General features: G+C 41.1%; 1 protein-coding gene across 1 annotated transcript in view; it reads right to left on the bottom strand.

Moving 5' to 3' along the window:
- Positions 1–708: 708 nt before the first annotated feature.
- The window catches only part of LOC145440776 (multidrug resistance-associated protein 1-like), a 31,024-nt gene continuing 20,772 nt past the window's right edge, over positions 709–10,960 (bottom strand). The window contains exons 23-34 of the mRNA XM_080318522.1: positions 10,730–10,816; positions 9,692–9,839; positions 8,607–8,761; positions 8,381–8,536; positions 8,121–8,320; positions 7,606–7,732; positions 7,437–7,538; positions 5,912–6,058; positions 5,683–5,841; positions 5,085–5,251; positions 2,725–2,919; positions 709–938 (exon numbers count right to left, since the gene is read on the bottom strand). Of these exons, the coding sequence (XP_080174648.1) occupies positions 830–938; positions 2,725–2,919; positions 5,085–5,251; positions 5,683–5,841; positions 5,912–6,058; positions 7,437–7,538; positions 7,606–7,732; positions 8,121–8,320; positions 8,381–8,536; positions 8,607–8,761; positions 9,692–9,839; positions 10,730–10,816 (1,752 nt within the window). The 3' untranslated portion in view covers positions 709–829. The remainder of the gene's footprint in view (positions 939–2,724; positions 2,920–5,084; positions 5,252–5,682; positions 5,842–5,911; positions 6,059–7,436; positions 7,539–7,605; positions 7,733–8,120; positions 8,321–8,380; positions 8,537–8,606; positions 8,762–9,691; positions 9,840–10,729; positions 10,817–10,960) is intronic.

Genomic DNA, 10,960 nt, shown 5'->3' with positions numbered 1-10,960 from the left:
CTCTCCGCCACATACCACCTCATTTTGTCGCTTGCGTCTTACATTCTCTGCATTACTTTGCATTCAGTGTGATGCATGCCTTTTATTTACTTCACCTAGGCCAAGGTGGGTGTCTGATTTTAAATGCTACTGCAAGTTGTTTCGACACCTTCCTATCTTTTCATTGTATCGCAGTTTTGTGATGTATTTGAAACGATTAAAATATTAATAAACCTGATTGATTGATTACACACTTTTGACATCCTACCCATTGCTTCAGCGCTTAATTTTACCTATAAAATTAGTAATTTGCTTGTAACTTTTTCTGTTGATTTCTAAGAGTAAGCGCTATGGAAGTGAGATAGAAACATGTTGATTCTGCTTCTTTTAAGCCCAATACTAGCTTTCTAGTGTAAGCGGTTCCAAGATATAGCGAAATTAGCTATTTTTGGCTCGTTCGGTGAAAATTCACGACCACTAGAGGGTGTACGGACACGCAAAATTATGATGGAGTTTATTTATTTGCTATTTGGCACCACATATCAAGACCCTGTTTCGAAATTCCAAAATTTTAATTTTTCACTCCAGCCTAGTGTAGGCCCACCTCCCATATGCGATGATGCGGAGCCCACAGAGTCGACTGGAGAAATTTCCTGCCTGTATACGTTGATTAATACCATCGTGTGAAGAACCGATTGCTGATGGCCTATTGTAGCTTTCAAAGCTCAATAAATATACAACATGACCTTGTATTAATTTAAAGCATTACAAAGATAATTATATAAAAAAGTCGTAACGTCGCAAATTTTATTCACTAAGGCTTGCACATTCAGTTCGCACGCTGCGGAGTTTAAACCAAGCCCGCATCTTTCACCATTCCGTAGAAGATTCCTCTTTTTTCTAGCAGACTGTTTGGAGCATCCAGCTCGACGATTTCTCCTTTATCCAACACCATGATTCTGAAACACAGCAAACCATTGATGACGACAGAGTTAAATATGTTAACTTGCACGATACAATACTAGGCTATTTGCGTGGTAGATATAGCATCCACCATTCCCCGCAGTTTGCAGGTTATAAAAACGGGACATATATTTCAATTTGAATCAGATTTAAAGACCCAGGCCGGCTTTTTGACGCTGTGGCTATTCATAATTCACATGCAGATTAGAGTTGTTAATGTATAGGTTACGTTATGGCCTATTGTGCTGGTCCATCATCGTGACGTAAATCGAAGTCTCGCAGCTGATTTGGATTGAAAACTACCAACTGGTCTTCTGAAAACGAGCAAGAATTTCAAATAATATATATATATCAGTGGTTATCGACATAGTCGTAGCCAGATGGGTGCCAAAGGTGCTCCCCTCCTCCCCCCCAAACAAATATATATATATTTGAAAATTTTCGTAAACTAACATAAGGTGGATTATTCAACTTAAAAATTTTTGATCGCGCAACGTGCGATATATTGTTTCGTTACATTTTTTATTGTCGAATACCCACCTACCGATAAATACACATGAAAAACAGGCCTAAAACACGCAATATGTACAGAATTGAATCAGTTTTTGTGTGATGCCTGTAGTTACAGGACAATTAGCATCGGCTGTTCAGCTCCAAAAAGTCACACCAATGCAGATAACGTTTCAGCCACCACGGGCGCGATTCGATAACAATCGCCGGCAATAAAGCCTTCGTCAAAGATCACGCCGGATGTCCCTGTCCTTGCAATCTGAGTCCCGCAAATGCGACCAGCAGAGGGAAATTTTAGTCCCCGGTAATAGATGCAATTGAGAATCGTGCGCGTAACGAAGTTTCTCTTTTCATTTGTATTTGAGCATGTAAGCGATCAGTATGTTTCAACAAAGTAATTAGTGACAATTCGCCTGCCTGACGCTAACCCTCGAGAAACTCGGGAATAGTCTTACCGTGGGGCGGGAATATACAGCGCAAGATGTATGATTACTTGCCCTCTAAATCTTCGATAACGTTACTTTTATCAGGTCTAACGATAAAATGATAATGATAACGCATATAAATATGCAAGTAACTATATTATTGACCAATTTCATTCATTTACTTAAAAAATCTCGCTTGGCGCTGAATTATTGCACGTCGTTATTCCATAATATTAGTATTATAATAAAACGTCCTGTCTGAGGTGAAATAAATATATGTATAATGATCTCAGAAGTTGTGTTAATCATCCAATAAGGGTCCAAGACAATCTCTTTATTACTATATGTTCCATATAATAAAGGGGAATCTTATTCTCCCCCCCCCCATTTTTTCTGGCAACGACCTTGATTCTCAACCACCGGACGGCTAGCCAAATATATTTTGATTCTATTTTCAATAGCATAATTTAGGATTCTGAACGCTTGTCCGTAAACTAAACAAACAAAAGGCCACATGTTGAACTGATTTAGAAATTTATAACATAATCTATAACGCTTCCTGGCGTGATATTTAGTTCGTGGTATACTGTAGGATTATCCAAGTCACGGTAGCAAGACAACAACAACAAACAATTTATATAGGTAGATTTCGATTTTTGAAATTTTTCCGATCCGAAGAATTTGCTTAGAAATTTTACCGCTTCCCAAATTGAACAGATTGAGAACCACCGATATAGCCGATCTAGATTATTGCATCTGTTATTATTGCCAAATTAGTAACTTGAGCTAGACATATTCTGCTACTAGCGACTTTCCACCAGCCGAAATACCGCGGATCGGCACTTACTTGTCATAATCCATAATTGTGTTGAGTCTGTGCGCGATCGTGATGACCGTGCATTCCTTGAACTCGTGCCTGATCGTTTGCTGGATCAGATCGTCCGTCTGCAAGTCGACGGCCGCCGTCGCCTCATCTAGCACCAGGACCTTTGATTTTCTAAGTAAAGCTCTCGCCAGGCAAACCAGTTGACGCTGGCCGACGCTGAAACGCGGAAATTATTCTCACATCATTAGCATATGATAACAAAGAATCAGTCAGGTGTGTGTATAGTATATGTATAGAAATGATGAATGTTGTCAAAATCACAGGGTGGTTTGATATCACCGACAGCGTTACTAGATATCCGAAACGCTATATCCTCGATTCCAAATTGGGCTATGCAAAGTCCTCAGCCGAAATTCAGTCAAGGTCCGCTACCACGAAGAATAAATCCAGATCTAGGTGGTATTGGGTACTCTTGACGGAGTATCTATATATTTATGTCTTTCCTACCAGTTGACAATATCACTGAAAAGCAGAATGTACTTTGGCATTGTTAATTATCACTGCGATATTAATGCCGATTTCTAAACCTCTATCTATATCAGTGGTCGGGAACCTATGACTCGCGAGCCATGTATGGCTCTTTTCGGTGTAAGATATGGCTCTTTGACATATCTTTAATTTTGTACTTAATCTTACCGATATTGCTGTAACTTGTTAGTAAATTTTATAACGGCCAGAAGAAATAAACTCGTGGCAGCATAAACATGTATTTCAGACGTCAAGACAGTGGCGTATCCAGGGTTAAAGGCTCGGACCCTTTTACAAAATCCTCAAATTTAAGTTGCTGTAGCGCTAGCGACCAATTTCCCTCGCGAATTCGACGAACCCGACATGGAAGTGACACTCCAATTACAAATCCAAATTACAAACAACGAATACTTGGAGAAATGAGAAGTAGAGTAATACATAGATTTTAGAATCAGTGCTATAATTATATTAGATTAATATCAGTTATTATAAATTCTGATCTATTTACTAGGGATCGTGTGAACGTGAAGTTCTCGTTCGCGTTCTGTGTGTGAACCTCAGAAATTTAGAGGTTCACGTTCACAAACGAACCTTGGTAGGTTCTGCACTGCAAATCTTTTTTCCTATATTACAATTGTCAATTCATAATAACATCTTTGTATGAAATTTATTGCATTTTATTTCAACTGCGGGCCACGCCATGCATGGCGCCGGCAGCATAAAACAAAATAACACCAAACATCGAAACATCCAGCTTTCCGTTGGCGAATAATTAGTGACTCTCTGCTTTGAGATGGACCAGCTGTCACACAAAGCGAAATACACTATATGTATTCAGCGAACGAAGCCTATTCAATAAATCAATTGAATTGATATCGTTATCTACTGTAGACAATCTAGCAGGCGTACGATTTCAATCTTGACTTCATATGGTTATTGTATCATAAAAAACAAATGCGTGCGATTGGGGTGTTGGCTACTGCATGTAACTTGTTAATGGATTAATATCGGTATTAAGTATAGAAACCTGTTTTACACTCGGATCAATATCAACGTAGCAATACTCAGACGCCGAATACATTGTCCGGTCTGGCCTAAACGGTTAAAGCGTAAGCTTATATTCCTTTGTAAGTCCTCGTCGAAATTGTTAACAAAGCGATGGAGGATAATGATTTTATGGGATTTGCATCATTTGATTGTCCCAGTTGATGCATTTGGCGACGTTTAAAACGTCAATATGTACTTCAGTATTGTGCATTAACATAGGCTATCATTTCACTGAAATGTAGGGTTGGAATTAGCAATATGAAATCACGTGACGTCATGAGGTTAACGTTCGCGTTCACACAGAACGTTTCAAAAAAAGGTTCGCGTTCACACGAACCTGAACCTTTCAGAGGTTCACACCATCCCTACTATTTACGATGAATTGCGCTTGACGTCACGAATTGTCGATTTTGACGTAACAATTCATTAACATGTTTGGCCCTTTGGGAGTTAAAATGGAAAATATAAGGCCAACATGGCTCTTCAGGCGAAAAAGGTTCCCGACCACTAATCTATATCGACCTTGAATACAATCCCCAATCGAATGTAGGATTTGGATTTGAAAATTTCAAATCCTAATATTCTTTTGCAATATTGACGATTGACTTAAATTTGATTGTGTTGACGATTTTACTATACTTGAGGAGGATTATCACTTCATCTATCCCAAATCTACTTTTTACTTGACAAAATCAAAGTTGAAACAGTAAGTAGTTCTGCTTAAAAATCCGTTAAACGGAAGTTGAGTATAGCTATATTAGCGCAAGAAGTTGCCTCTTGCGTGAATCAAAACAATATTCACCCACCTCAGGTTTTCTCCGCCCTCCGTACATATATGTAGCAGCTTGTCTGGCAAGCTGGAGACATAGTCTTTCAAATGAGCGTTCTCCAAGCTGTTCCAGATCGCATCATCCGGGTACGCGTCGAAGGGATCGATGTTCATGCGCATTGTACCGGAGAACAAGACCGGGTCCTAGACACGAAATTTAAGCATTTTCAATTTAGCCACGTAATGTTACGGATGGTGCAGTATAATATAAGGTAGTGACACTGTGTATTCATTTTTTATGATCAGTTAAAAGCATAACCACATCACGATTACGATACATTGAAAGGATTAGAAGGCTTCGAAGAGACTTGGTATAAATTGTTTGTGCATCAATCAAACACACAACGTTGCCTACAGACCAAAGAATGGTATTCAAACAGAAAAACATCATCGCGCACTGGATGAGACATGCATAAATTCATAAGGAAAAAATATGTATGATTATATTGCACATTTACTAAACGTACGAAGAGGTCACCATGAGGTATATATGTTGGAGTCGAGCACGTAGTGGTAATCTAACGAGCCGTATTGATGCGGGCTAATACCTATATGCACTTATCAGTATTTCATACCTGCGGAATGATGGTTAGTTTCTTCCTAAGGTCATGTAGACCAATCGCTGACACGTCCATGCCATCAATTTTAATCTGACCTCCCGCCGGCTCAATGAGACGGAACAAGGCCAGAGTTAAGGACGATTTTCCAGCTCCAGTTCGACCAACGATACCGACCTTGACGCATAAAACAGGTGTTTATACAATATAAATAGTACAAAACTACATGGACTGAATGTCGACTTACTTTCTCTCCTGCGTTGATGGTGCAGTTGATATTTTTCAAGACGAGGTCTAGATCGGCGCGGTATCTTGTGGAATAGTTGTCGAATGTTACTACGCCCATTTCCGGCCAACTTTTCTTTGGCTTGTTGTTGGGAATTTCCCAGTCAGCCTGCAAGTGAGATTTTGACGGAATCCGTGAATATAGGAATATGACATTATATAATTTTGTCCTTGATATTCGTGCGGCATATACACTCGCGACTCGCGATATGCATACACACAATCCCTGCATAATACCATGAGTGCATGATGTGCTTCTTCATGGTGTTTGTGGACTACTATGGTCATTTACACCAGACCGAATTCTTCATTTTTATCCCGCATAGCTGCCGACCGCTTACAAAAGCCAAGTGTGCCGTAACGGAATCAAAACTTCAGAATATCGGCCTTGTGTAGGCTAAATAGGCCTAAATGACCAGTGTAGTATCGAGAAACGCCATGAATGCCACAAACGACAAGTCTGCAGCTACGGTAAAATGAAGAAAATTGGCCTGGTTTAAATGACCATAGTAGTCGACAAACACCATGAAAACCACAAACAAGCAACTATATTTGTTGCAGTGACCTCTCGCCTACTTTTTGTAGGCGGAAAACCTACACGGTGGTTTGGGCAAATATTTGGCGAGCTCGACGCTACGAGGCAACTAGCTTGAGTCAACTATTCGAGGGCCAAGAGCTCTACTCTGTTGGCATTGTGTTGAAGCCTGTTACATTTGGATTTGATGATACAAATTGCATGAAACATTCGACGACTAAATCAATCAAGCAATTAATCCGATAACACCTCTACTACGAGAACTGCGAGATTTGCAAAGGTGCCGAATCGTATTGCCATCGCAATCGATGGACGATAATTGCACTATCACACCTCGTTGCAATATGTGAGCAACGGTCATCGCACAACAAAGACTCTACCCGCGTATCGTTTGCGTGGTGAATGCGTTGGGGAGAAACATGCTCCATAGCCTAACTTATGAATGGGGTGATTTATCCCTATACCTGTACGTTGGTATAAACCCTGCTTCACGTCATCAGCAACAAGGCTGTAAGAATGATGCATCGCACCTTTGCGGGAGATTGCGTGTCGCGAGTTTTAAATGGGGAATGTGCCGCCGGAGGATACATTACGTAATCATCAGAATATGATTGTGAGGATACTCTAATTCAAATATTAGCCTAAGTTATATTAAATCAAAATAAGGAGAAACTTTCCTTGGCCTGACCAGTTACACCAGTGCTTGCTGTACAGACATTTGCTATTGTCATACTGATAAAAATGAACTTTGATTCGATGCGAACAGTAGTTGCTTCAATTTCCAAGTTTTCGCGAAATCAGTAATTCTAGTTCTAATCTAATTTGAAGAATCTGAGAATCTTCTATATTTGTTCAACTTTGCACTTATGGTAGGTTTAACGCAGACCCATTCTAAGAGTGCGATAGTTGTCACAGTGCGCGTTGTGGTGGTATTGTAAGAATTAACTCATACCTCGTTTTCGGTGTTTGCATATTCCCTTACTCTCTCCACGGCGACCACGTTTGTTTCCAACTCACTCATTTGCCGCACCCACCAGTTCAGAGTCGAAGTTATCTATTTTAAATGCGTGCCGATGTAACATCGATGAGACCGCAGATAAAGCGTATCAGCATGTACTCACGGTTAACGCATACGACAGCGACAGTCCTGCCAGCGCACCTCCAATTTCGCCTCGACTCAAAACGGCAAAGAGCGCGGCGAAAAATACGATCGCGTTACCGACGAACTCCAATCGCACGGAGAGCCATCTGCGGAATACATTTGCGTCAGCAGCCCATTTGACCCCTCGGTAAGAAAACACGGAATCTATAGTTTCTCTGTTGATAAACGTTGCTTGATTCCTTATAAACATTATTGTCCGACATAGAATTACCTTATCGGACAAGGAGCATTGTTCACTAGTATGCAGAAGGTGTATGAAGTCGAAATGACTACTGAAACTTCTATGCGTGTTCATCATGCCGCATGCAGAGACTGAATGATTATCGGGATATGGGATTTTTCTAACAATTGCAGAGATTTGATGATTAACCAAATAGAGGGGCTTCGACTAGGGGGGCCCCGGGCGACCGCCCACCTCGCCCACCCCAATAGCCCCCACTGTGTGCGCTAATGTGAATGGTTTTGACGTCGTACCTATTAGATATGATGTTCGGGTAATAACACTCTTGATTACGATCGACGGTCGCCTCGGATTGCAGAATAAAGCTTTTGCTGCGCCCGAAAGCTCGTATCACGGACACGCCCGAAACCGTTTCTCCGAAATGAGAATAAATGGGAGACCGCGTCACCGATTCCAATCGCTTCAACTGTCTTGACGTCGCCACGTAAAATTTCTGCAGATTAAGACACGGATATTACGGGGGACGGTGTTGGAAAATCATCAGCTGGCTCACTTGTGCGAAATAATATAAAATACCTATCGGTATTATGACCGCCGCGAACAACGGTGTTGAATATATGATAACGATCATTGTTGACAAGACACTGAAGAAACAAGATAACCACATTCTTATTGATTGAGGCAGCATCTCGTCGATGATGTAGGTGTCCTGCGCATATAGTAATGGCGTTTATGAATTTATATGATGAAAATATCGAGTCAGCATATTGTGTACGGACCTTCGAAAATCTGTTGACTATTCTCCCGAGTGGTGTCGTATCGAAAAATTGTACCGGTACTCGGAATATGTTTGCGAGCATGCTGTTATGTAAATTACGAGCCGCTTGTATCGTTCCTCTAGCTTGGATCAGTCCATTTCCATACACGAATATAGCTGAAATGTTGGTGTTAACATTGATGTAGACTTGTTGTCCCCAGTGGTTCACACTGTAGGGTTTGGCAGACATTGGCATTAGCCCAGGGGGAAAAGGATCGTGCCCTAAATCGTAGATTTTCGTTATATTAACATAAAGTAGAGTGTTTTGGGGAAGATTTATGATTTTTACAACTTGAAATTTTTCTTCCGGGTTTCGCGACATTTATTGCCACTAGATTAATTGATAATATTTTGGGTAGACCCTCCAAAAAATAAAAGCGAAAAATGCGCATAATTTACAATATCGAGTCGTTCTGATGATTCGGTAAATGGAAGGGCAGCGCGGATGCGGGACTATTAGGCAATGGCGTCTCGGTTCCAGTCGTATCCGCACCAAGACACACCAGTACATATAAAGTTTCGACCAACATGCGATTCCGCGAAGTTCGCTCCCATAGCGGTCGACGGCACTAAGACCTATGCCCAAAATGAACGATAACTACATGGCCAGTATTAACCGTGTGGCGAGGGTGCCCTAAATTTACGTAGACGCCCAATATTAAATTTCAAAACCAGCAAATATTTGTCCATTTCCCATTTTACATGGCTACCCCCTGTTCGCAGACGCCCCGTAAGTCTGCAATAAGATTGCGGGAGTTCTTTGGGAATTGACACATTGATAGTAGTAATATTTAATTAGATTTACGATAATTTGATACAAGAACTGTTTAGGACCTCAGCCATATTGTAATGTCGACCACTGATCCGCTGGGGCGACCTCAGCACTGTGCAGCAAACCTAAAGAATAAAAAGACGCTTGCAAAACCCTAGCGGTTGTGGCAACCCAGAAGCTTATGACACTCCAGTCTGTTCAAGTAGTTTCCCATGCACAGTGAGCAATGAATACCTCATACGGCTTCTTTCAAGATTATCGAATGCCATACCAACCTTGTCCAATACCAAACGCGCCATAGACTCCCAATCCTACGCCAACGGAGACGGTAGCGGCATCACTGGTGTTACCTCCGTTTGAGACTGCCTCGTCGATCGATGCAGTCCAATACGACAGCCACGACGATGCGCCGACGTATGCAAGCTACAATATTGCGGATTCACATTTATAGAATGGGGATAACGCGAGCACACGGCTCATATGCTTATTTATGTATGAAGGTCCGTAGATATATGACCACGAGACACAATAGCATGAAGCACTTGCGAACGTGGATGATCGTTACGGTGAGTGTCACATGGGTAATTGTCATATTACAGTCAGAGGTGGTCGGTACCGAAGTGCTTCAACTTTTTCGAACCCGCAAGTAGTTTTACTCCACTTGCAGTACTTATACTCAAGTAAATCTAATTTTCCAGTACTTCTACTTCGTCATATTTTGTCATTTTCGCTATTTGTCAAGTAGAAGTAATATGAACCTCAAATAAGAGAAAGGCCCTAGATGGAGATACTCGGGGTCTGTTTTGAAGAGAATCCAGAATCTTCGTCATGCTTCGCGCGAAATATATATGGAGTCACTATAATATCGTCCCGGGAAAATCCCAGTCAATATAATTTATGTAGCGTTTGCGTGGTTCATCTGCGCCATTTTAGGTCGCATACAGTCTCGTGTAAATAGCAATTTATTCATAGTGAGAAGAGCTCAGAAAAACATTTGGAATTATACGATCTACCGCTTATTCATTTGCATTACTAATCAAGCAAAGCGTTAATGTACAATAGCATCCGATACGAATCGCTCACCCTCTTATTAACTACGGGCCTTGTAATACGAGGGAAGGCGCATTGCCTGAAAGGGCACTGGGGTGAAACGAAGGTATAGAACCACGACTCTATAGAAAAGGTCGGTGCTCCATTATCTCACAGCTGTGTTTCTGCATTTCCATACCACGTTATAAAATCTGATCGTAGATGGTCAAGGATTAATTTTGTCAAATCTGACGACATTACAGATGTTGAAAATGATATCTTACCTGATAGAGTGCGCAAGCGCATACAATGGCGATCGAGTAACCCGTGCCAATATATTTCATGTAGTCCATATACACCTTGAATTTGACCTGCAAATGATAGTCAGTATAGTTTAGCATGTTATTTGTGACAGTTATCCGGCAAACACTGCGTAATGCACGTATAGTCTTCAATGGCCCAGGACACGTATTCCCGCACGGCACATGTCAGTCCGGCAGAAACATCCCACATTA

Source organism: Botryllus schlosseri, chromosome 6, assembly GCF_051294905.1.
Source record: "Botryllus schlosseri isolate E-star chromosome 6, Bs_hap1, whole genome shotgun sequence".
NCBI classification, from domain to species: domain Eukaryota; kingdom Metazoa; phylum Chordata; class Ascidiacea; order Stolidobranchia; family Styelidae; genus Botryllus; species Botryllus schlosseri.
This window is presented reverse-complemented; position numbering and strand designations above follow the sequence as displayed.